This window comes from Theropithecus gelada, chromosome 15 (assembly GCF_003255815.1).
Source record: "Theropithecus gelada isolate Dixy chromosome 15, Tgel_1.0, whole genome shotgun sequence".
NCBI classification, from domain to species: domain Eukaryota; kingdom Metazoa; phylum Chordata; class Mammalia; order Primates; family Cercopithecidae; genus Theropithecus; species Theropithecus gelada.
In genome coordinates, this window is record NC_037683.1 from 97,283,420 (window position 1) to 97,311,029 (window position 27,610).

The following is a 27,610-nucleotide window of genomic DNA, read 5'->3' on the forward strand; positions in this document are numbered from 1 at the left end:
CTGAGGTAGGAGGACTGGTTGAGCCCCAGAGGTCAAGGCTGCAGTGAGTCATGACTGCACCACTGCACTCCAGCCTAGGTGACAGAGCAAGACCCTGTCTCAAAAAAATAAACATGTTGTCATTGGCACATTAAGTGCCACAGAATTTTAGCACAATGCAGAGTTCACACTGGTTAGAACAATTCAGAGGTGAAATCCCAAAAGAACAAAATTCTTTTGATAACTAACCTCCACACATTGGCCTAAAAACTCACCTTCTTACACCAATTCAAGCTAAGTGGATAGATCTGAGCTTCAAAAACTAAAGTAACTGTTACACATCAGAAGCAATTTTAGAAGTTTTCTTTCCCATATAAGCTGGTTCACAAGATACTATTACCTGTTTTTATTAATTCTTTAATCAGATCTTCCTTCATCTTGATGTTAATTGTAAGTTCTCTCATTTTTTGTTTAGCTTCAGTAAGTATGCGTTCTGAATTCTTTAATTTTTGCAAATTCAATTCTTGACTCTCCTGGAGATAATCAATCTTTAAATCTTAAAAAAAAAAAAAACACAGAAATAAAACTATCTGCTGGTAAAATATTCAACAGAAGTAGAGTTAAAAAAAGAAAAGCAGACACAAAAGCAATTTAGAGGTGGCAATGGAAGAGACAAAAAAGAAGGGAAGGAAAAAGGGGAAAAATACACAGCAATTGGGACTCTAGCATTACAGCTTATAGTAAAGAGTTTTTATTTTCTTACAAATTAATACATATATATATATATTCTTTCATAATATTCCATAGATTCAGATGCACAGTTTCTCATTGCCTTTCACATGAGTTATTTGAGACAGGTGTAAAATTTCCAGATGGATAGAGGGGTGAATTTGTTTCCTATCAACTTCTACTTTTATTGTAATTGGAGAATGCAGACTATATACCAGGCTACTCAGAGTGTGGTCTAGCACTGTTTGTTACTGCCTGCACCAGAATGTAAATCAACTATGTCACTAGGTATACTGCTGTAGTTCAGGTGACATTTTTTTCATAGCCAGACTTTCTCAAGGAAGAAACTAGTGTAAGCTCATTTACATTCCAACTTAAGTTTTTTTCCTGGTTGCAGAGCAGTAACAAACAGCTCAAGCATGGCTGCTTGAGTAGCATTTACCTTTATTATTTCCACATTTTTATATTTATTTTAGTTATACTTAAATTTTTGGCTCATAAAGCCACGTGTAGGTTCTTAAAGAGATGCTCTACATTTTCAAAGTGTAGCACTTACGTTATTTATATTCCCGATTCCCTTATTTTTTGTGGGTCAATCACACATTGACCAAGAGAGATGAGTTAATAAAATCTACTACTACCGGCTGGGCACAGTGGCTCATGCCTGTAATCCCAGCACTTTGGGAGGTCAAGGTATGCAGATCACAAGGTCAGAAGTTTGAGACCAGCCTGGCCAACACAGTGAAACCCCATCTCTACTAAAAACACAAAAATTAACTGGGTGTGGCGGCACACACCTGTAGTCCCAGCTACTTGGGAGGCTGAGGCAGGAGAATTGCTTGAACCTGGGAGGTGGAGGCTGCAGTGAGCCGACACCACACCACTGCACTCCAGCCTGGGTGACAGAGAGAGACTCCATCTAAAAAAAAAAAAAAAGTTGTGAAAACTATAGGTGATTTTTTTTTTTTTTTTTGAGGTAGGGTCTTGCTCTGTTGCCTAGACTAGAGTGCAGCGGTGTGATCTCGGCTCACAATAGCCTCGAACTCCTGGGCTCAAGCGATTCTCCCACCTCAGCCTCCCTCCTGAGTAGGTACGCACCACCACGCTCAGCTAATTTTCTGTAGAGAGACGATCTCACTATGTTGCTCAGGCTGGCCTCAAACTCCTGGCCTTAAGCAATTCTCCCGTTTCAGCCTCTCAAAGCACTGGGATTATAGGCATAAGCTACTATATGTGGCTCGTAAACGTTTTTGATGTTGTTATTGATGCATAAAAATTCTTAGCAGTTGTGTACTAAAACATTACCAGCACCCAGTACACTAATTGGGCTCTAATGCCAAATACATAATTGATGTTAGGCACAAGTCCCAGTGAAGGAGTAGACACCTAGTACAATTACTTATACTGTACTTTAACATCATTAGGAATACAAAGCGTATCAATTGAAGTCTGAATATAAAAATCCTTATTCTGAGGGAGTAAGCCTATATCTCTAGCCATAATTAATTGATAGAAAATCTTTTTTATTAAGGAGTAAAAGAGGTAAAACAGAGAACATAAAAGAAGTTCTACCAACCAGAAAAGCATTTGTACCAAGTTCTGGTCTTTGAGAATTCCTGGATGTTTCTTAGAAACTATCAACTGAGGAAAAAGATAAGTGTCCTATAACCATTAGGTCTACATTATTTAAGAAAATCTATGTACCTTCATTCTCCAAATTTGACTTTTGTGTTTCATCCTGAGTATCATTCAGTTCAACAAGGGAACAAACAGAGTCTGGCTTCTGAATCCATGAACGACTTCTACATCTAAAAAAAAAAAAATCAGAAAGTTAACTCATTTGTTAGCGTTTTCTAATCTGCCCTCAAATTAGTTTCCCCAGAAAGTGACAGTAATGTTAAAAAATTATTAATTACATTTAAAAACAGAATGTCACTAATATTGCTTAAAATAAAAGGATGCCCCCCCACCCATGTTGAATCAGTAAAAAAATCAAGTTTGTTGCCACCGTGGCAGCAAAAAAAAGAAAACCAAAAAAAAAAAAAAAAAAAAAAAAAAAAATTCCCTCTGAAAATTAGAATCTAATTATTATAAAAGCTCTAAAAGCAAAATTATTTTTCAGTTATAAGACTGATGATTTGTGTTCAAATACTATTTTCATAACACATTAGATGATAGTACATTTAGCAAAAGTTACCTACTCTTATATTAAACATAAAAGATATACTCCAATGGAAAAAACCTACACTTCTATATTTATCGCAGCATATAATTATAAATATTTATTAAATCAGTGTATATTTAACATACCTAGTTCCAGATTTCTCTTGGCCTTCCGATTCTTCATCATCACTGTTATCAGAAAATTGGCAGTGGAGGACCTCATCTTGTTCTTCTATGTGACCCAACAGCATCTGACTTCGTGTTCGAAACCCAGCAAATATTCGATCCAGAGAGTACACAGGCGGACTTGTGTGGACCTTCCGAGTGATTCCCCCACCCAACAACAAAAAAGTGATATTTTAAAAGTCTAATTTTATCCTATTATTCTCAATGCTGTTAAAGGAGTTATTAGGTTGGCACTCTTAAAATAGCCAATCACTGGAAAATGCTCCCCTCAAACAAAAGTCAAAATTAATTTAACGATACTTTGTGCCTCACAGACAAATACTTCTTTCAGAGTATACACAGCTCCTCCTCTTCTGGACAACTCTTCTATCTTCACTTATGGAAAATAGTATTCAAAAATGAAACGAAAAGCACGCATGGAAAACATTCCAGCTCTTAAACACAGCACAGACACACCCCAACAAATGTGCCCGCTTCCCCATCTTCCCAGTTCAGAACACCTGGAGAACTGTGGTGCTCCAATCCAAATCCCGCCACAGGAAGAAACCCAGAGCCATCTCCACTCCCTCTGCCAGGGCAATATTCCTAATTTGAATACCACAATGTATATACTTATTCTTTATATATGGTGGTTAGATATAGCTGAATTAAGGCTCTAGGAAAAATATTTAATATATGTCATAGGACAAATAAAATTGTATGGCTAGCCTGGGAATTTTCTATAGTATAACATTCTTCTATTGGAAATGCACTTTAAATTCTCAAAAAAAAAAAAAAATGACCTTGGAAAACAACAACAACAAATTAGAAATTGCCTTTATACCTTTGTTCTGGCTTCTACTACAAAATATTTCCTTTTCATCACCTCTGTAACCAAACCTAGAGATGACTTCTCACAAAAGGCAATAAAATCTTAGAGGAGACAGTCCATTTATCAATATAAATTATTATAAGCTGTTAAATTGTAACATATAGTGGAATATGAGTATCACATGGTGTTTAGGATTCAATCACTTGACTACAGGCCCCCGTCATGTATTCTTTCCTAAAAAATCCTACCTGATTCTGAAAATCATCTTATATCTGATTTTTGTGCTTCTGCTGTCAGTCACCTAATTAGATTATCTGTCACATCGGCATCATGATAGACAGGGGTAAAGTTTTTCAGGTGGCCTCCCAATGGGAAATGAGGGAGGGGAATTATTTAAGGAAGAACCAACTCAACAAGTACTGATCTAACGAGTACAACATACTAGACATGGCTATTTTATCCCATAACTGGCAGGCATCTAGTTTTCTCTTCTGAGAGTGTGGGAATTATTTAAGGAGCAAATAATAAAATCTTTTGTTCAGAAACTTCATTCTCTGGGATTGTAATTTCCTTTTAAAATTTCTTTTTACAAAGAAAACCAAATGTCCAGAGCTATTATAGTATTCATACCACCCAAGGCTGCTATTATAGTATTCACACCACCCAAGGCTGCTATTATAGTATTCACACCACCCAAGGCTGCTATTATAGTATTCATACCACCCAAGGTTGCCTGATGCAAAGTCCATGGCACTGCTCATATATCACTTGCCTTTCATTTCTTATCCCTCTGACTGTAACAACCAGAAGGATCTCACGTAAACAAATCATTTCCCTTCATAAAATGAGAAAATAGAAAGCAGAATTCATGAACCTGCTAAACCAAAACTTATGAATCTGCTAATTAAGTCTTTTCCATAATAGAGACTCCTTAATAATTCTTAAAACTGTGTGTGTATATATTTACCAACCACACAAACTAAAATTCATATTGATATTTATACTGTCTTGATTATGTCTACTTGGTAAGACTGAGTAACATATAAATATTATTTCAAAAATAATGACAGACCAAATAAGTTGAAATAAATACCCTCTAACATCTCAATTTTGTGTGGTTAAAGGAAGAAATAAATGCATGTAGATATTAAACTTGGTCATGTCTGAAGATATCATGGCAAAGGATACCTTTTTGACATTGATGAGGTATAGACATTATCTCCATCCAACTATTCCCTCCAAATGTAACTATGTATTCTCTTGTTTATTAGTTTTTTTATTAGAAAGAAGTATGCTTAAAAGAAAAGGTATACGCAAAATTCCATAAAACCTAACAAAAAAAAAATCTGCTGAGACTGTACAAATACACTGTGATATTATAGCTAAAATTTTTTTAATCTCAAAATAAGAAAAAGATTAATGTTTGGACTTTACCTTCCTGGAATCTTGTCTTGATGGGATATAAATATAATGCCCCAAATGAGTATCAAATGGTACAGTATATGGTCTCTTTTCAGGGATCCTGGCATCTGGCCCATCTCCACAATTTTCTTTAGCTGAAGAAGTCACTGACAGGTTAAGTTTTGTTAGTTCTTCACTCAGTTGATCCACAAGAAGTTGTTGTTCTATTATTTTTTCATTCTTTGTAGAAAAGAGATGAAAATTTTTAAAATACAGCACTTCAGTACATTTAGATTATGATTAAAAATGAATTTTACATTGATCAAAATCACAACTATTTTAATAATACAGTCAATTCTCATTTATCCAGAGACTAGCCTTCTGGTGTTCACAAGTAATTAACATTGTTCTAAGTGGTAAAACCTTTTTAATAGTAAGGAGCAACAAACACAGCCAAACAAGTTAAATACTCAAAGATAACTCCCCATCCACTGTGACTGGTTGCTTTGCCAACCTGAAGCACTTTGATTAGCTATTTTTATTAAAGCATGGACTTTCTGAGTGAAATCCAAGAAGTAAAAAGAAACAAAAAAGTTGAAAAAGTGGAGAAAGAATTGTAGACAGCAGAGTTTGCAGCAAAGGAGGCAGAAGAAGGTAACAAGCGCAGGAAGTGAAAGCCTCAGTGAAAAAGGAAGCCAAAAGCACAGAGACAGAAGATAGCCAACTGACAGTCCTGAGAGGAAGAAGAAATTGGAAATCAAAGGCAGAACAAATTGTATATCAGGAATGTGTGTGTGTGTGTTTGTGTGTGTATGTAGTTTAGTTTTGTGTATCCTCTAAAGAAAATTTTTGAAGTGTATCAAATCCAGAAAGCTCTAATGTCAATCTTTGTTTTATAAGCACAAATTTATGTAAATAAGAAACAGTCATTCATCTTAATACTTCACATGCACTACAATATTTAAATAGGAAAAAAAACCCTTACATTTTCATTGTATAAATGCTAAGCAATAAAAATGCAACCTTACTTAAAAATCATATATTCAGATAATTGAAATATACAACATCAATGGCATATAAATTGGAAAAGATTCAGTGGAGTTCTTACATTGTTTGGGAAAAGGATAAAAGTACCAATTAATATTAGAGTACACGGTATACTCTCTAGGATAACCACTAAAAAAAAGAGTAAAACTATAACTTCTAAGTGGAGAAAACAACAGAAAAGGAAAAAATAACCAACGATTCAAAAGAGGGAAAAAGGAACACAGAGGAGGAAGGATAAATAAAAGGCACAATGGTGGATTTTTACCAAAACAATAATTATGTTAAATTAATAAATGAATTGAATAATGAAATTAAAAGATAAAGACTATCAGAAAGGATTTTAAAATTATCTAACCATATGGTGCTTACAAGAAACATATCTAAAATAGACACAGAAAGATTAAAAATAATATAGAAAAAGAGATACCATGTAAATATTAATCAAAAGAAAGCTGGTGTAGCTGTAGTAATGTCAGGGTGGACTTTAAGGCAAAACTCATTGGAAGAGATAAGAAGAGGTAAAAAGGATTAAAAGAGCAATTAACCAGGATGGTATAACAATTCTACATTTGTATGCACTTAATAACACAGCTTCAATATTTATAATGCAAAAACTATCAGCACTTCATGAAGAAATAAGACAAATCCAAAATTATACTAGGGCTGGGCACAGTGGTTCACACCTGTAATCCCAGCATGTTGGGAGGCCAAGGCCAGTAGATCACTTGAGCCCGAGAGTTTGAGAGCAGCCTGGATGACATGGCGAAGAACCCCTTGTCTACAAAAAATACAAAAATTAGCAGGGCATTGTGGTATGCACCTGTGGTCCCAGCTACTCAGGAGGCTGAAGTGGGATTGCTTGAGCTCAGGAGGTTGCGGCTGCAATGACTCATGATCGTGCCACTGTGAAATCAGAGATAGTATGTTATCTGATCACAATGCAATAAAAATTGATAAAACAAAAATAAATCCCCTATGTCCTATAAATAAAATAACTAGGTTATTCACAAGTCAAAAAACAAAAAGTCACAATGAAAATTAGGAAACATTTTGAGCTCAATGTGGAGGGCAAGTCAAGATGAACTTAGAAATATATAATGTTAGGCCGGGCGCGGTGACTCAAGCCTGTAATCCCAGCACTTTGGGAGGCTGAGACGGGCGGATCACAGGGTCAGGAGATCGAGACCATCCTGGCTAACACGATGAAACCCTGTCTCTACTAAAAAACACAAAAATTAGCCAGGCGCAGTGGCGGGTGTCTGTAGTCCCAGCTACTCGGGAGGCTGAGGCAGGAGAACGGCATGAACCCGGGAGGCGGAGCTTGCAGTGAGCTGAGATCCGGCCACTGCACTCCAGCCTGGGCGACAGAGCAAGACTCCGTCTCAAAAAAAAATAAATAAATAAAAAGAAATATATAATGTTAAATGCATATATCAAAGAAAAGAAGCTAAAAATTAATATACTAAATATTCATCTAAAGATGTTAAAAAGATAGCAGAAGGTTACCCCAAAAGTAGAAGAAATTAAATAATAAAGGGCAGAAATTAGTGAAATAGTGAACAAACTAATGAAATAATAAACAAACATACACTAGTGAGGATTAACAAAGCCAAAAATTGTCTCTTGAAGAGACTAATGAATTGGTAATTTTACTAGTGAAACTGCAAGAAAAAAAAGTGAGAGAAGGCACAAATAATCAGGAATGAAAAAGGGGACATGTGACTACACAGCTAAAGATATTAACGAATAAAAGACTATCCTCAACTTATGCCAATACATTCGAAAATTAGATACAATGGTCAAATTCCTAGAAAAATAAACCTTATCAAAACTGGAGGAAAAGAAAATACTAATATGATTTAATTCATAAAACATACCCCAAAGAAAATTTCAAGTCCCAAATGCCTCACAGGCTAATTCAACCAAACATTTAAGAAAGAAATAATACCAATTTTTCACACACCCTTCCAGGTATAGGGGGGCATTAAATAATCCATATTATGAGGCCAGCATAACTTGTTATAATATCTGACAAGAATATTATGAGAAAGAAAAATATAGGACAAGCTCACTGACAAATACAAACATCACACTAGCAAACAAAATCTAGGTCAATCGTACAGAGGAGTTAACATAGCAGACCCGACTGCTATCTTTTAGAAGACCTGCTATGAGGTTGTCAGATGTCTGAGAACTTGGATTTTGGGAGTGTTCCTAAACGCTCTGGTAATACTGACTCACTGTGCTCAACTATTTGCACAATCAATGTGGTTTATGCTGTACTCCTGCTTTCCTTCAGGTAGTCTGGGACTTTGGTTCATGCTAGGCAAAGGGTACCTTCACGACCCATCCATCCTCAATATAACCCATAGGCACCAAGTCTACTTAGTTTCCCTGGCAGATAACATTTTATAGGTGTTGTCACCACTCATTGCTGGCGGATTAAGCACATCCTCTGTGACTCTGCTGAGAGACAAGTCTTAGAAGTTTGTGCCTGGTTTCCTCCAGACTTTGTTCCATGTGTCTTTTTCCTTTGCTGATCTTGCTCTGCATTTTTTCACTGTAATAAATCCTAGCCAGGAGAATGAATATATATTGAGTTCTCCTAGTACGTCATCCAATGTGAGGGTGGTTTTGGGGAACCTCCAATACAACAGTACATCACAATATCAACAACAAAAAGGGTTTATTCCAGGAATAAAAGATTGGTTAAAAATCAGATCAATCAGTGTAATTCACCATATTAGCAGAATAAGGAAGAAAAATCATATGATAAAGAAAAACCATTTGATAAAAATCAATATCCATTCATAATAAAAATTCTCAGTAATTTCCTTAGTTTGGGAAACGGTAAATTAAAAATACCTATAGAAAATATAATACTTCAGAGTGAAAGCCTGAGCTTTTCCTCTATCATTGGAAACAAGACAAGGATGCCTTTTTTTTTTTTTTTAGACGGAGTCTTGCTCTGTGGCCCAGGCTAGAGTGCAGTGGCGCAACCTCAGCTCACTGCAAGCTCCGCCTCCTGGGTTCACGCCATTCTCCTGCCTCAGCCTCCCGAGCAGCTGGGACTACAGGTGCCCGCCACCACGCCCGGCTAATTTTTTTTGTATTTTTTAGTAGAGATGGGTTTTCACCCTGTTAGCCAGGATGGTCTCGACTCCTGACCTCATGATCTACCCACCTCAGCCTCCCAAAGTGCTGGGATTACAGGCGTGAGCCACGGGGCCCGGCCAAGACAAGGATGCCTTCTATCACCACTTGTATTCAACACTGCATTGGAGATCCCAGCAAATACAAGAAGGTATTTTTATAACAACTTTATTGAGACAAAATTCACATACTATAGAAACCAACTATTTAAAGTATACAATATAGAAGATACAGAAGAAGAAAAAGATACAGAAGATGAAAGGATTATAAAGGAAGAAATGAAACTTTTATTATTTGCAGATGACATAATTATAAATGAAAATCCAAAAGAATTTACAGATTTAGGATTAAAAAGCGAGTATAGACCGGGTGCGGTGGCTAACGCCTGTAATCCCAGCACTTTGGGAGGCCAAGGTAGGTAGATCATTTGAGGTCAGTCGAGACCAGACTGACTGACATGGTTGAAACCCTGTCTCTACTAAAAATACAAAAAAATTAGCTGGGCATGGTGGTGCATGCCTGTAATCCCAGCTACTCGGGAGGCTGAGGCAGGAGAAGCACTTGAACCCAGGAGGCAGAGGTTGCAGTGAGCCGAGATCATGCCACTGCACTCCAGCCTGGGTGACAGAGTAGAACTCTGTCTCAAAAAAAAAAAAAAAAAAGCAAGTTTATAGCCAGGCGTTGTGGCAGGTGCCTGTAATCCCAGCTACACAGGAAACTGAAGCAGGAGAATCGCTTGAGTCCGGGAGGCAGAGGTTGTAGTGAGCGGAGACTGTGCCACTGCACTCCATCCTAGGTGATACAGTGAGACTCCGTCTCAAAAAAAAAAAAAAAGAAATTACTTCCAAAATGTTTGGATCCTTTCCATTTATCTTGGGAATTTTGAAGGTTCCCCACCTGATGGTAACTGTAGGCACTCCTGATCAAAAACTGAGTTTAGTCAGGTTGCTGGATATATAAGGTATTAATATCTAAAAATTAGTACAGTTCCACATACCAACAATTAGGGAATTTGAAAAATAAAATTTTTTAAAGATTCTATTTATAGTGACAGAAAAAAAATCAAGTACCTACAAAGAAATCTATAAATTATTTGCAATATTTCTGCACAAAAAAATGTAGGCCATTACTGAGAAAAACCAAAGGAAATCTAAGTAAATAGAGAACTATACCATGCTTATGGATTAGGAGACTCAATCAAAACATGTTCATTAATGCTAAACAGATATATAAATGTAATTCAATGTTAATTAATTAATGTTAACAACTTGATTGAATCTTTCCGTAATGTATACATACATCGAAACATTACACTGTATCCCAGAAACATACAAAATTATTATTTGACCATGAAAAATAAATAAATGAAAATAGCATTTTCATCTAAGTGAAAGAAGTCACACACAAAGGCCACTTACTGTATGATTCCAGTTATATGAAATGTTTAGAATAGGCAAATCCATAGAAGTAGAAAGTAAAGTGGTTTTTGCCAGGGGCTGAGGAAAGGAGGAAAATGAGTAGTGACTGCTAATGGATACAATATTTTCATTTTGGGTGATAAAAATATTCTAAAATTAGACGGTGTGATGGTTAGACAACTCTGTAAATACATTAAAAAATCACTGAATTGTATATTTGAAGGGCTGAATTCTATAGTATGTGAAATATATCTCAATAAAGTAGTTATTTAAAAAATTTAAAAATTCAAATAAAATTTATATGGAACAACCAAGACATCTGGGGAGTGGGGAGGGAAGGAGAACAGCAGAAGGCTTTGATCTACAAAATATCTAGACTTATTATAAACCTACAGTAAATAAGAAATGTGATCTTGGCTCAAGGATATACAAATCAACCAACAGAATAAAAGGCCAAGAAATAGACAAGAGATTCATGCACAAATGGACCATGATTTATGATAAAGATAGCACTCAAAACAGTTGCAAAAAGATGGTTTCCAATAAATGATGCTAGGACAAATGAGTATCTATATGTTTAAAAAATGAAATTTGATCTTTACTTTATTCCACACACAGAAATCAATTCCTGGGGGACTATACAGCTAAATGTGGAAGGCAAAACAATAAAGCTTCTAGAAGATAATACAGAAAGTATCCTCAGAGGAGACAATTGGGGAAAGGAAAAACTTATTAAATAGAGAACAAATATCATTAACCATAAAGAAAAAGATTGACGAATTTGATTACAACAAGAACTCTTCATCAAAGATACCACTGAGAGTAAAAGGCAAGTCACAGAAAAATTATTTGCAATCATATAAGTGACAAAGCACTCATACCCAGAATATACAACAAACTTCTACAAATTAGAAGACAGGTAACTCAGTAGAAAAACAAGCAAGAGACTTGAATGAGTACTTCACAAAAGAGGATATCCAAATAGCCAAAAATATATGAATAAAATGCTCAACCTCTCTAGTCATCAGGGAAATGCAAACTAAAGCCACAATAAAATACTACATACCTACCAGATTGGCTGAGATTTAAAAATTAATAACAAATGTTGAGAAGCATATGGAACAGTGGGAATGCTCATATAGTGCTGGGTGGGAGTGTAAAATGGAAAACAATCTGGTATCACCTACAAAAGCTGAAGACACACCTATCCTATGGCCTAGCAATAGGCACAAATCTCCAAGAAATGTATGTGCATGTGCACTGAGAGACACTGAAAATTCGCAAGAAAATTTCACAGAAAACCACAAATGTCCATCAAACAGTAGAACAGAAAATAAATTGTGGTATAGTCATACAATAAAATCCTATGTAGCTATAAAACTAAACAAACCACAGCCACACATTACAGATAAAATATTAGAATTTACAGAAAAAATATTACAATTAAAAAGTGGATGAATCATAATAATGTTCAACAAAGCAGCCAGATACTGAATAAGCTATACTGAATAAATTAATAAAAATTCCAAAACCTAAACTGGAGTGTTAAAGGATACATATTTAGATAGTAAAACCATAAGAAAAGCAAAGAAATGATTACCATGTAAGTCAAGAGAGTGGTTGTCTTTGAGGAAGAGGCACTAAGAATTTTGAGGCGCTGGCAGTTAGCAATTTCTTGACCTGGTGGTGGTTACCCAGCTGTTCTCTTTGTGATAAATCACTGATTAATACGTATTGTTTTGTATATACTTTAGTTTTATGTTTTTAAATTATTATACAATTAGGGCCAGGCATGGTGACTCATGCCTGCAATCAATCTCAGCACTTTGGAAAGCTGAGGTGGTACGTACGATCACTGAGCCCAGGAGTTTGAGACCAGCTTGAGCAACACAGTGAGACCCCATCTCCACAAAAAAATCAGAAAATTAGCTGGGCATGGTGGCATGCACCTGTGGTTGCAGCTGCTTAGGAGGCTGAGGTGGGAGGATCACTTCAGCCTGGGAGGTCGAGGCTGCAGTGAGCTGTGATTGTGCCAGTGCACACCAGCCTGAGCAACAGAATGAGATCCTGTCTCAAAACAACAACAACAAACAACAACAAAATACAATTAGAAGGGTTAAAAAAGAAAACAAAAACAACGTGAAAATCAAAATCTGATGTGTGCTAGATTAGATTATTTATCTGGGCATTAGTTATTCCCTGATAGGAAGCTAAAGGCTTTAAATGATATTAACTATTTGGGGTGATGGGAGAAGTCATAGCCAGGGAGTACAATATTTACAGGCATGCTATGTTATACTGTAGACATATCCATGTTAATATAATAGGAAAGTTAAGATAGAAAATTTGAAAGATGTTTAACCAAAGTTAAAAAGCAAATCACTCACGAGGTGTAAGAGGATAATTTAATACATTTCAAAGTTTAAATTATGTATTTACCTTCCAACTCCTAACAATATTGCATTTCTTAATACCTTGGCAAACAACAGGAAGGAAAAGTATGGAAAAAATAACCATGATATGATTTATAAATTAATTTCCTGGGTATTATCTTTATATTTCTAAAACCAAGTCAAGCTAACAATAAAAATGTTTCCATTTAAGCAGATTTAAGGGAAAAACTAATAATTCTTTCAGGTGCCTATGTTCAGAACTCTTCAAATGAACATCCTCTTTTTAAGTTCCCATTTATCATTTAAAATGCTACTGTGTTTAATTAGGTACTATTTCAAGAAACTATACAGAGTTAGATGCATTAAGAAACTCTACCTGCAATCTATTCACTTTTTGCGCTTCTTTCAAAGATACCGCATGCCCTTTGTTTTCCTGTACCATCATCTGCACTTGATTCTTCAGTTCCTTCACCTCCAGTTCCTTCTGATTAAATACTACTTCATCAGCAGCAAGTGCACACTAGTGGGGAAAGAAGGCACAAGTGACATTCACCACTGAAAATAATCAAGAAACCTCATATGATAACACAAAATGGTGATTAGATTATAGCTTGATGACGTCTCATGAATTTTTTTTTTTTCGTTTTCAACTTTTTCTGATTTCTTTCTAAGGAAGGCAGAGTTGAGAGAACCTATCATTGCTATAACATAGGAATTCATTACTGTGAAGACAGAAGATTTTCCTGATTTTTCCTTCCTGTATATAAAAACTAGTTGTTTTGGTTCTAGAGTACCTTCACTAAGATTTTTACAAGTTTGCTAGAACTACTACGAGATTTTAATGTGGATCACTCAAAGAGCTCACATTTCCCAAATTGACATACAGGGTTATAAGAATACATTTGGGCATTTGAATGAAGTAGATTTGCTGATTTTGTACACTTTCGTCATGAAGAGATATATTCTGAAGATGTCGAAAAATGATTAAACAGTTTTACTTCTTGGTTTCTAATAAATTTGCCTATTTTTAAGAACACTTGGGATATGTAAACAATAAAGTAGTTTTTAAATTAAATAAACAGAAAATTATTTGTCAAGTGCCTCATTCCACATGTTGGCTTGGCATTTAAAAAATCTCACTAAATAAGATGTTGGCATAGATGCGGTGATCAGGGAACACTTCTACACTGCTAGTGGGAATGTAAACTAGTACAGCCACTATGAAAAACAGTGTGGAGATTCCTTGAAGAACTAAAAGTAGAACTACCATTTGGTCCAGCAATCCCACTACTGGGTATCTACCCAGAAGAACAGAAGTCATTATACAAAAAAGATACTTGTACACGCATGTTTATAGCAGCACAATTCACAATTGCAAAATTGTGGAACCAACCCAAATGCCCATCAATCCACGAGTGGATAAAGAAACTGTGATATATATATGTATCTGAGAGTAAAAGGCAAGCCACAGAAAAATTATTTGCAATCATATAAGTGACAAAGCACTCATATCCAGAATATACAACAAACTTCTACAAATCAATCTAGAAGACAGGTAATTCAATAGAAAAACAAGCAAGAGACTTGAATGAGTACTTCACAAAGGAGGATATCCAAATAGCCAAAAATATATGAAAAAAATGCTCAACCTCACTAGTCATCAGGGAAATGCAAACTAAAGCCACAATGAAATGTGGCTTTCCTGGCAACAACAGTGAAACTCTGTCTCCAAAAAAAAAAAAAAAGAGCATTTATCTGTTCAATGTATTTGTGTTCATGTATTTTTTTCTGTGTTCAAAACTTGGAATAAAAAGGGCAATAAAGTCCCTTAAGAGATACTTTAAGAGATACTTATGAGCAGGTAGCATGTTCCAAACATTGACTCATGGTGAAAAATCAAGGTTGCAACACTATCTGGCAGCTTCTAAAAATAAGATGGTAACTTCAAAATGACACTCAACTTCCCTAGCAACAATCCAGCTGTTACTCCATCTGCCAGATGGCCCACGATCTTACCTTGGCTAAGAATTTTTAAAATATGTACTGACCTGCTTGCCTAATAGGCTCAAGGATAACAGGGATTGAGAAAAGGATATCCTTGCTTGTCGCACAGACCTGCTGGTCACCTTGCCCAGCAATCCCCCTAAGCAGCTGAGTTTACCAAGCTGCCTTCACAGTAACCCCTGGGATGTAACCCTACCTACAACTACTGAGTCCAATCACTTAGCTGCCACTGACGTATATCGTAGGCACGGGCAGGTGAAAAATGAATGAGAGGTATATATAGTAATAAGCTAACATACATTATGTCTTAGAACAGGCCAGGCATCCTCATTGCTTTATGGGAATAAATGCTTTAATATTCGCACAACCGTATAAAGTGGGTATTACTGTTTCTATTTTACAGATGGGGAAACTGCAGCACAAAGGTCAACTATTTGCCCCAGGTCATACAGCTAGTAAGCAAAGGAGGCAGGATTCAAACTTAGGGAGTTTGGTATCCATATTCTTAACCAGTATGTTATTCTGCCTGTCATAGAAGAACAGAAAAGAAAGTTTTAAAAATGATTTTCTAGTCAGGTGCAGTGGCACACACCTGTAGTCCCAAGATACTCATGAGGCTGAGGTGAAAAGCTATGTCCCGAATGGCTGGGACTACAGATGCATGCCACCACACCCAGCTAATTTTTTTTTTTTTTTTAATTTTTGTAAAGACAGGGTCTCACTCTGTTGCCCAAGCTGGTCTCGAATTCCTGGGCTCATACGATCCATCTACTTTGGCTTTCCAAAGTGCTGGGAATACAGGTGTAAGCCACCATGCTGGCCAAAACAATTTTTTAAAGAGATATATGCCGGGCACAGTAGCTCAAGCCTGTATCCCAGGACTTTGGGAAGCAGAGGCGGGCAGATAACTTGAGGTTAGGAGTTTGAGACCAGCCTGGCCAACATGGTGAAACACCGTCTCTACTAAAAATACAAAATATAGCCAGGCATGGTGGCAGTGCTTGTAATCCCAGCTGCTCAGGAGGCTGAGGCAGGAGAATCCCTTGAACCTGGGAGGTGGAAGTTGGGCTACATGGCAACATCCTGTCTCTGCAAAAAATACAAAAATTAGCCTTGTGGCCGGGCGTGGTAGCTCACGCCTGTAATCCCAGCACTTTGGGAGGCCAAGGCAGGCAGATCACCTGAGGTTGGGAGTTTGAGACCAGCGCGACTAACATGGAGAAACCCCGTGTCTACTAAAAATACAAAAAATTAGCCTGGCATGGTGGCGCATGCCTGTAATTCCAGCTACTCGGGAGGCTGAGGCAGGAGAATCGCTTGAACCCAGGAGGCGGAGCTGGCGGTAAGCTGAGATCACGCCATTGCACTCCAACCTGGGCAACAAGAACAAAACTCTGTCTCAAAAAAAAAAAAAAAAAATTTGCCTTGCATGGTGGCCTGTGCTCCCAGCTACTCAGGAGGCTGAGGTGGAAGGACTGCTTGAGCCCTGGACGTCAAGGCTGCAGTGAGCCATGATCATGCCACTGCACTCCAACCTCAGTGACACAGGGAGACCCTGTCTCCAAAAAAAAAGAAAGAAAAAGAAACCCATTTGCTTTTTGCAATCTACTATTTCCCAAAATAATCTGATCATGGTACTTTTTTCAATAAAACTGTTAATATCTTTAGGATGTAATAATCTAGAGAACATAATCGAGGGCAAACTTAAATTTATTTTCCAACACGTGGAAAGAGGAACTTACTACCTACCTTACCCCCAAGCAATCGGTTTGATGGGCTTCCAATTTCAGCCACCTTAGAAGCATGACAGAAAAGTGCTTCCTATTACCAACTCCTATATATGTCCCAACATTCAAGCTTCCAATTACCAGTACTTCCTGTTCCACCAGTTTCTTATACTAATGAGGAAGGGCCTGCTCTACCTACACAGAATTACTACGTTTCAGAAAAAAAAAAAAGAACTAAAAAAAATGATTTAAAAAGTATTACATGTTTCTATGTCATTATTTATTTATTCATTTATGTTTAGAGACAGGGTCTCACTCTGACCCCAGGCTGGAGTGCAGTGGTGCAATCACAGCTCACTGCAGCCTTGAACTCCTGGGCTCAAGTAATCCTCCCACCTAAGTCACCCGAGTAGGTGGGACCACAGGCATGTGCCACCATGTCTGACTAGTTTTTTCATTTTTTGTAGAGACAGGGGTCTCATTTTGTTTCCCAGACTGGTCTCAAACTTCTAGGCTCAAAACGACCCTCCAGCCTCAGTCTCCCAAAGTGCTGTGATTACAGGCATGAGCCACTGTGCTGGCTGAGACTAGTACATTAATGTAACAAGATAGTTTCAAATCTCATATTTCAAGTAACGAGAAATTTCCGCTTGTTGAGTTTGGTGTAATAGGAAAGAAGAACATCCACAATTATCTGAAAATTCAGTGAAATACTCCTCCCGGCCGGGCGCGGTGGCTCACGCTTGTAATCCCAGCACTTTGGGAGGCCGAGGTGGGCGGATCACGAGGTCAGGATATCGAGACCACGGTGAAACCCCCTCTCTACTAAAAATACAAAAAATTAGCCGGGCGCGGTGGCGGGCGCCTGTAGTCCCAGCTACTCAGGAGGCTGAGGCAGGAGAATGGTGTGAACCCGGGAGGCGGAATTTGCAATGAGCCGAGGTCAAGATCACGCCACTGCACTCCAGCCTGGGCTACAGAGCCAGACTCTATCTCAAAACAAAACAAAACAAAACAAAACAAAAAAAACTCCTCCCTTCAAACTATACAACTATGAGGCTGATTTTTCTTCACAAACTTCAACGAAAACAACATATTCCAACAAACTGAATACTGAAGCAGATATGAAAATCCAACTGTCTGTTATTAGATCAGATGTTAAAGACATTTGCAAAAATGTAAAGGAATTCTACTCTTACTAAAATTTTTGTGTGTGTTGGCTGGGTACAGTGGCTCACACCTATAATCCCAGCACTCTGGTAGGCCAAGGCGGGCAGATCATGAGGTCAAGAGATGGAGACCATCCTGGCCAACATGGTGAAACCTCGTCTCTACTAAAAATACAAAAATTAGCTGGGCATGGTGGTGTGCACCTGTAGTCCCGGCTACTTGGGAGGCTGAGGCAGGAGAATCGCTTCAACCTGGGAGGCAGAGGCTGCAGTGAGCCGACATCATGCCATTGCACTCCAGCCTGGTGAGAGAGCAAGATTCCATCTTAAAAAAAAAAAAAAAAAATTGTATTAGAAAATATTTTTCACTAAAAGTGCTCTTTATATTAACATATAATTGGGTTACCGTTAGTTTTGAATGAATAAATAGCTTAGATTTTTTCCAGTTTTAATTCTAACACACTAAATATCAATAGATATAACCCACATGAACAAAAGCTCTTTGAGGGATCTCACTTTAAAAGTGTAAAGAAGAAGTCCTGTGATCAAAAAGTTGGAGAACTTGAGAACTGCTCTAACAGAGGATAATACAAATGCCTTCTTTATAATATTACATGTAAAAAGCCTTTGAGGAAATATTTCTAGCTAGAGAAATAAGCTTAGAGCTTAAAAAAAAAAAAGAAAATATACTTAAACCATATTTCCTTTTTAAGTAAAAAGCTATCTATTCAAGTTTTCCTATTTCGAAAAATGGACAGAACGATGGAATCTGGGAGCCATGTTATCTCAGGAACAACTGAAGGACCATTCATTTGCTCACTAGATTGCAAACTCCATCCAAGCAAGCAGTAACTAGGTGTGTCTGTCCTCTACCATTCCCACAACATACAATTTTCACACAATAAATAATTTCTGAATGAAAAGTCGGGAAATGTAAATCTGAACTCAATAAATGTACATATAACATGTATACATGTACATACCTACATTCCTTAAACATTAATAAATATGCTAATTTGTTAGGTTTTTTTTAAAACCTATACTCCAAACACAAGAGATGAAGTATTTCTTTTCTTTCAAGAACTACTGACCCACAGAGGGAAAAAAACTCAGTAAAAGATAACTTAATTTTATTTCTCAAATAAGTTTATTTTCAGTCTCTAAATTGACAACCAGGTCCACAAAGTTCTATTTAATAAATATAACAAATTAAAATATACTTTAACCAAAGGAGAAAGGAGGAGGAGTCAAGAAGAGTATGAATTGTGAGGAGGAAGCAATAGGAAAGGGGAGGGTAGAAAGAACAAAGTGAGAGAGGCAAGTGGGATTCTATATATAAATCATTTTTTTAAAAACCTAAAATTCCAAAATGACTCTTAGAATTTACTTGCCCAAATAAATTTAGTCCTTAAAAGAGTTATCCATAATAATGTCTAAATATGTTAACACACACCCCCCCCAAAATATGTACATCTATTATGTATCAATAAAATAAATAAATAAATAAGTGATGTCTAAGTACCTGGCATTTCTTAAGCTCTCTCTTCAGCTGGAGAACTGTAACATGCTCTGGTCCTTCTTCCAGACTTGCAGTGCCTCCGATTCCTCGAAATGAGGTGACCACAGCCTTCCTGACCTCTTGGATCATGTTAAACCACTCCTGCAATTTGTATTGCTGCTTTTGGTTTAGTCTGACAGTATCTTTTAAGTCAACCAGGAAGGTAAAGGCTTCTTCTACACAACATTGGTAACCCAGACATTCTCCTTGAAGCTGAGCTACTTGCTCCTCAAGAGAATGAATCCTATTTGTATCAGGACTCCCTTCTCGATGGATCTGGCTAGTTTGGCTGACATTAGCCTGCTGGCTTTGCAAAGCTTCTCGAAGCAATTTAATCTCAAATTCCATTTCATCTATACGGTCTGACTCGGGGCTGAAGTTTACAGTGGGTTTGTTTCTAATGTTCCGTGCTCTGTTGGCATATTTGAGAGAATTTAATGACTCATCAAAATTCGAGGAGGAGGGGCTGACACATGTGATCATGACAGTCTTAGCACTGCCTCCCAGAGAATCTTTCAGAAGCCGGGTAATTTTAGCATCCCTATATGGAATATGTGAACTCTTCCTGCGTGGGTCCCCAAGAGCGCTTATTACATTTCCTAACGCCAGCAATCCACTATTGATTTGAATGGATTCTTTGAACCGTTCACCAGTATTCCCCGTTTTGGTTACTCTTTCTGATCCTGCCAAATCCACAAAGTGGAACTTTGAGACAATATGCCGAGGGGAATACCATGATCCATCTTCAGCTGCCTCCACATTTTTATGAACTTGACAAATGCTGATTGTAAAAATTGCATGTGATCTGCTGGAGTGCTCATTCATTTGGGTGGTACCTGTATGTCTGGCTGCATTCCCCGTCTCCAAAAGGCTCATCACTTCATCTGCACTCTCCACATGGCATTCCTTGGCCCCAACAATCACTTAAAATAGCAATAACATGTGGTTAAGCCAAGTTTTCATCAAAACCTACTATAGTTAACAGTTACCATTTGCTAAACAGTCTGGCCAAGATAGTCCCTTTTTAAAAAAGTCAACAGCATTTCAAATAACAATAGTAATATCAGCAACATCATCAAATAATTTTAGATAATCTCCCAAAGAAACTATTTTAACAGACAGCACTCATTTTGATGTTTAAATTCTAAAAGCTGTAATTTTTTGAAAAAACAATCTAGTTTGTCTTGAGTCATGAGTCACACTCAATTCCTTAAAATGAATGACAAAAGAAAAACTCTTCATTCCAGTCTTTTGATTTGTAAAGCCTAATAGATTAATCTTTTTTTTTTTTTTTCTTGAGACGGAGTCTCTGCCTGTCACCCAAGCTAGAGTGCAGTGGCGCAATCTTGGCTCACTGCAACCTCCACCTCGGGTTCAAGTGATTCTCCTGCCTTAGCCTCCCGAGTAGCTGGATCACAGGCATGCACTACCACACCTGGCTAATTTTTTTTATATTTTTAGGAGAGACGGGGTTTCACCACATTGGCCAGGCTGGTCTTGAACTCCTGACCTCAGGTGATCCACCTGCCTTGGCCTCCCAAAGTGCTGGGATAACAGGTGTGAGCCACCGCACCCGGCCTAGGTTAATCTTTTATAAATTAATCAAATATATAATTCAAAAGAGTTAATCAGTAGATTAGTAGAATTAATTAGTATCAATTAAAAGGCATTAGTTGGCAGGGTGCGGTGGGTCAAGCCTGTAATCCCAGCACTTTGGGAGGCTGAGATGGGCGGATCACGAGGTCAGGAGATCGAGACCATCCTGGCTAACACGGGGAAACCCTGTCTCTACTAAAAAAATACAAAAGACCAGCCGGGCGCAGTGGCAGGTACCTGTAGTCCCAGCTACTTGGGAGGCTGAGGCAGGAGAATGGTGTAAACCCGGGAGGTGGAGCTTGCAGTGAGCTGAGATCCGGCCACTGCACTCCAGCCTGGGCAACAGAGCAAGACTCCATCTCAAAAAAAAAAAAAAAAAAAGGCATTAGTTGGTTTTTTTTTCAGCTTTATTAATAATCAAGCCATCCTTGGCTTTTAAGTTTTTTTGTATTGTGAGGTCATAATCAATGATGAGTAAAAAATTCAATACAAATAAAGTTGGTTATTCATTTTAAAAACAAGTATGGTTTATATAATATCAGAATGCAAGGTAGACAGATGAGATGGCAATTAAAAGAAAACACTTTGAATACCATAATGTACTGTACTCAAAAAAGAAAAAAAGTTTTTATTTCAATCACAGAATGAACTAAAAATAATCTACATTTACTACCTGCATTATTTGTTTATATCCAAAATACTGCAAAGAGAAGTAGGTGGACTTAGGAATTGAATCAGAGAAGGAAAGCTCCTGATTTCATGCTCAAATTATATTGCCATAATTCATCTTTACTCAGATACTGTCACATCACTATTTCTTTAAAAAATAATCATTTCACTTTCATTATTTCCATCATGACACTTTTTAAACAACCCAGTTCCTGTAAGTCATAGTAAAACTTTCATTAAATTTTTCCAATGTTAGGCTATAAGTGAGCACTACGGTTCTCAAACCCAGACGCAAATCACCTGGTAGCTTTATAAAAAAGAAAGTGCCAACGCCCAGGCACCATCTCAGACCAATTAAATCAGAACCCCTGAGAAGTAGGACCCAGAAATCAGTATTTTTAAAAAGCTTCCCACATGTACTAATTGTGTAGCAGCCAGCATGGACATTACTGCTTTACACAGAGACTCTAAAGAAATATGTCAAACAAATGCATTTTACTTGTGAGTGGGACATTATGTAAGACATACTGTAATTTAAGATCATTTGTAACATCCTTCCAAAATTTTTTCAACATTGGTATCAGATATAAAATATTTTCATCAAGTTTATCAAGAGTGATAGTGAAGTGTATATACTTCTGTCCTGCTTGATATTTTACAAAGAAGCATGTATTATTTTTGTAACTGATAAAAGATAAAAACAATCAATAATTGTATTCCATAAGGTAAAGGAGCTCAAAACATCACTCTGAATTATATCCAGAAGAGAGAAACTGTACTGAATTATCTAATAAGACCATAAGCTACCATATATAGTTTCTTTTCAAAAACCAAAAACAGGTCTGGGGCGGTGGCTCACGCCTGTAATCCCAGCACTTTGGGAGGCCGAGGCGGGCGGATCACGAGGTCAGGAGTTTGAGACCAGCCTGACAAACATGGTGAAATCCGTCTCTACTAAAAATACAAAAATTAGCCGGGCATGGTGGCACGCACCTGTAATCCCAGCTACTCGGGAGGCTGAGGCAGCAGAATCACTTGAACCCAGGAGGCAGAGGTTGCAGTGAGCCAAGATCGCACCACTACATTCTAGCCTGGGTGACCTGGGTGATGGAGCGAGATGCCATCTCAAAAAAAAAAAAAAAAGAGATTAATAATCAATAAAGCTGTTCAAGTTAAAAGTAAAACTAAATTCATTTTGCTTCTGTATGTTTTTAAAGATTCCTTGGAATACATCCAGAAACTGAATTAAAGCATATCTGTTTGCTAATGAAGGCAACTGATTAAGCGCGCTACTTTACCTGTATTTCCTTTCTCATCTTCTCGGATGTGAAGATCCTTCATGGATGTCTCCAATTCTAGAAGATCTCTTAGGTCTTCCTTGTACACTTCTATATAAGATACTTTCACATTAAAGTCAATGCTAGGATGTTCAGAGATGCTTTGAAATATTTCTTGAATAGCTCGAGGAATGATACCCTTTTGGCCCTCCACAACCGAAGCTGAAAATTTAGAAAAAGAAAGCACATCTGGAACTTAAAACAAAAGAAAAGCGACAACCCCAATTTTATAGTTAATTTATTTTATTATATTTCTCTCTATTATAACTGTATTTTTTTTTTTTTTTTTTTTTTTTNGCTGGGGTTCTAAGCGTGAGCCACTGCGCCTGGCTAGAAACATAATCTTATGCTTTCTGGAATTAAGTTCTGTATAGGAGGATGGTGATAATACCTGTTTTGTATTTTTTTTTTTTTTTTTTTTTGAGACGGAGTCTCGCGCTGTCGCCCAGGCTGGAGTGCAGTGGCCGGATCTCAGCTCACTGCAAGCTCCGCCTCCCGGCTTCACGCCATTCTCCGGCCTCAGCCTCCCGAGTAGCTGGGACTACAGGCGCCGCCACCTCGCCCGGCTATTTTTTGTATTTCTTAGTAGAGACGGGGTTTCACCGGGTTAGCCAGGATGGTCTCGATCTCCTGACCTCGTGATCCGCCCATCTCGGCCTCCCAAAGTGCTGGGATTACAGGCTTGAGCCACCGCGCCCGGCCATAACTGTATTTTTTTTTTTTTGAGACGGAGTCTTGCTCTGTTGCCCAGGCTGGAGTGTCGTGGTGCAATCTCAGCTCACTGTAACCTCCGCCTATCGAATTCAGGTGATTCTCCTGCCTCAGCCTCCTGAGTGGCTGGGATTACAGATGCCCACCACCAGGCTATTATAACTTTTTTAAACCACAACTATAAAATTCACAAGTAAAAGTTTTCACATGTATCCCCTTACCAAGAATTCATTCAAGCATTCATTGAACAAGTATTTATTTAGTATCTACTATGTGCCAGGCACTATTCTAGGACTCTGCAATCCACCAATAAACAAAACAGGGAGAAAAGAAACCCCTTCCCTGGTGAGATTCTGCTGACAAAAGACTGACAATAGCAAAAAAGAATAACTGATAAGTGAATTATATGGCATATTAAAAAGTATTAATTGTACCTGGAGGAAAAAAATACAGCAGGGTAAGGGGACTAGAAGGGTAACTACCAGCCAGGAGATGCTTGCAACTTTAAACAGGAAGGTCATGGTGGGCATCATTCAGAAGGTGACATCTGAGAAAAGACTTGAAACAGGCCGTGCGCGGTGGCTCACGCCTGTAATCCCAGACTTTGGGAGGCTGAGGCGGGCAGATCACTTGAGCCCAGGAGTTCAAGACCAGCTTGGGCAACGTGGTGAAACCCTGTCTCTAGTAAAAATACAAAAATTAGCTAGCTAGGTGTGGTGGCTCACGCTTATAATCCCAACTATTTGGGTGCCTAAGGCACGAGAATCACTTGAAGCTGGGAGGTGGAGGTTGCAGTGAGCTGAGATAGCGCCACTGCACTCCAGCCTGGGCGACAGAGGGAAACTGTCTCAAAAAAAAAAAAAAAAATTAATAAGAAAATATATTTGAAAAGTCCCAGGAATGAAACAGACATTAAGTGGCACAGGCGAATTTCAAAGCGATGTGGTAGAAATGTGCATTTTAATATAAATGATAAAACTATATGGAGTGGCATTTTATTCCATAAATAGGCCATACTGTGGTGGCTCACACCTGTAATCCTAGCACATGGGGAGGCCAAGGTGGGTGGATCGCTTGAGCTAAGAAGTTTGAGACCAGCCTGGGCAACATGGCAAGATCCCTTCTCTACAAAAAATACAAAAAAAATTCGTGTTGCATGCCTATGGTCTCAGCTGCTTGGGAGGCTGACAAGGGAGGATTACTTGAGCTTGGGAGCCAGAGGTTGCAGTGAGTCAGGAGACAGAGCCTGGGTGACAGAGAAAGACCCTTTCTCAAAATAAATAAATAAATAAATAAATAAATAAATAAATACTTTATCTTTCCCAATTCACTGTTCATTAAATACTAGATCCAGAGAGGTGGCCCTTGGCTCATAAAACATCATTCTACACAAAGGGCTTCCCCTGCCTAAAGCCACTCCACCTCTCGGATATTCACTACTACTAGTAGGAGCCACGTTATAAAAATGTTGGTGTTTTTGGCCAGGCACGGTGGCTCACGTCTGTAATCCCAGCTCTCTGGGAGGCCGAGGCAGGTGGATCACGAGGTCAGGAGATCGAGACCATCCTGGTTAACACAGTGAAACCCCACCTCTACTAAAAATACAAAAAATTAGCCAGGTGTGGTGTCGGGCACCTGTAGTCCCAGGCTGAGGCAGGAGAATGGTGTGAACCCAGGAGGTGGAGCTTGCAGTGAGCCGACATCATGCCACTGCACTCCAGCCTGGGCGACAGAGTGAGACTCTGTCTCAAAAAAAAAAAAAAAAGTTGGTGCTTTTAGATGACACATAATTTCTAAAGCAGAAAATAGCTGTAAAAAGCAGGAAACTGACCTTAGGTAAGACCAATCTATTTCACAGTCTTTTGCACTAAAATATCTTTCTCTTTAGATCATTTATTATGGCCTGGGTGGAATCCCAATCACTGGAGCACAATTCATTTATGTTGGCAAGAATTTTTTTTTTTTTTTTTTTTTTTTTTGGTGAGACAGAGTCTCACTCTGTCGCCCAGGCTGGGGTGCGGTGGTGCGATCTCGGCTCACTGCAACCTCCGCCTCCCTGCAACCTCCGCCTCCCAGGTTCAAGTGATTCTCCTGCCTCAGCCTCCCAAGTAGCTGGGACTACAGCCGTGTGCCACCATGCCCAGCTAATTTTTTGTGTTTTCAGTTGAGATGGGGTTTCACCGTGTTAGCCAGGATGGTCTAGATCTCCTCACCTCACAATCTGCCCGCCTCGGCCTCCCAAACTGCTGGGATTATAGGGATGAGCCACCAGGCCCGGCCAAGAATGCTTTTTTTAAAAAATTCTTATATTTCTTTACACGTCACCAAGTGTATCTGTTCTGAGATTTCTGGATGGGGTGAAAAGGTGCAAGGAGCTTGAGAGTAGAAAGGGATAATGAGAAAAGATGGAGAAGCAAGCCAAAGTTGATGGCGACAGAGAATGTGTGCACAAGCAGGTGCAGAAAGGCCAGTTATGCCCAGGCCTAGACCCTCAGTTCAAGAATGAGAAAGGGAACATCTCTACACCTCTTCTCCTCCAACACTATCTAAGCTCACAGCTTCTACAACCCAGAACACAGACCAGTACAGTAACATTATGAGTAAACACTTATTTCTGTTCCCCCTTGTTTCAAAAAGGAGTTAAAGCAGGTTTACAAATAGGCGTAGGAGGGGCTCAAACAGATACTTCTACATCAGTGTTCATAGTAACATTATTTATAGGAGCTACAACGGGGAAGCAAACCAAATGTCCATCAAAAGAAGAATGGATAAAAAAAACATAGTATATATATACAATGGAATGTTCTTGGAAAAAGGAATGACGTTCTGATAGGTGACATAACATGCTAAGTGAGAGAAGCTAGACACAGGAGGAAAAATACTGTATGATTCCACTTCTTTTTTTTTTTTTTTTTTTTTTTTTTTTTGAGACAGGGTTTCACTGTGTCACCCAAGCTGGAGTGCAGTGGCACAATCATGGCTCACTGCGGCCTTAACCTCCTGGGCTCAGGTGATCTTCCCACCTAAGCCTCTGAAGTAGCTGGGACTACAGGCATGTGCCACCACATCCAGCTAATTTTTTTTGGTGTTTTTTGTAGTGACAAGCTCTCACTATGTTGCCCAGGCTGGAGTGCAGTGGCGCGATCTCAGCTCACTGCAACCTCCACTTCCTGGGTTCAAGCGATTCTCCTGCCTCAGCCTCCTGAGTAGCTGGGACTACAGGCACCCACCACCACACCCAGCTAATTTTTGTATTTTTAGAAGAGATGGGGTTTCACCATGTTGGCCAGGATGGTCTCGATTTTCTGACCTCATGATCCACCTGCCTTAGCCTCCCAAAGTGCTGAGATTACAGGCGTGAGCCACCGCGCCTGGCCTACTTTTATGCGTTTTGTTTTGTTTTGTGAGACAGAGTCTTGCTCTGTTGCCCATACTGGAGTGCAGTGGTGCGATCTCAGTTCACTGCAACCTCTGCCTCCCAGGTTCAAGTGATTCTCCTGCCTCAGCCTCCAGTAGCTGGGATTACAGGTGCACACCACCACACCTAACTAATTTTTTT

The 27,610-nt window shown here is 38.5% G+C and overlaps 1 protein-coding gene across 6 annotated transcripts in view; it reads right to left on the bottom strand.

The window, feature by feature from the left end:
* KIF27 (kinesin family member 27) overlaps positions 1-27,610 on the bottom strand; it is an 86,189-nt gene that overhangs the window by 47,331 nt on the left and 11,248 nt on the right. For 4 of the 6 annotated variants that reach the window (XM_025359509.1, XM_025359510.1, XM_025359508.1 and 1 more), the window contains 7 exons: positions 23,302-23,502; positions 19,703-20,661; positions 13,657-13,800; positions 5,303-5,509; positions 3,019-3,188; positions 2,413-2,516; positions 380-535 (listed from right to left, as the gene is read on the bottom strand). In XM_025359509.1, coding sequence (XP_025215294.1) covers positions 380-535; positions 2,413-2,516; positions 3,019-3,188; positions 5,303-5,509; positions 13,657-13,800; positions 19,703-20,661; positions 23,302-23,502 — 1,941 coding nt within the window. The remainder of the gene's footprint in view (positions 1-379; positions 536-2,412; positions 2,517-3,018; positions 3,189-5,302; positions 5,510-13,656; positions 13,801-19,702; positions 20,662-23,301; positions 23,503-27,610) is intronic. The other 2 variants (XM_025359512.1, XM_025359513.1) reach the window with 1 other exon arrangement.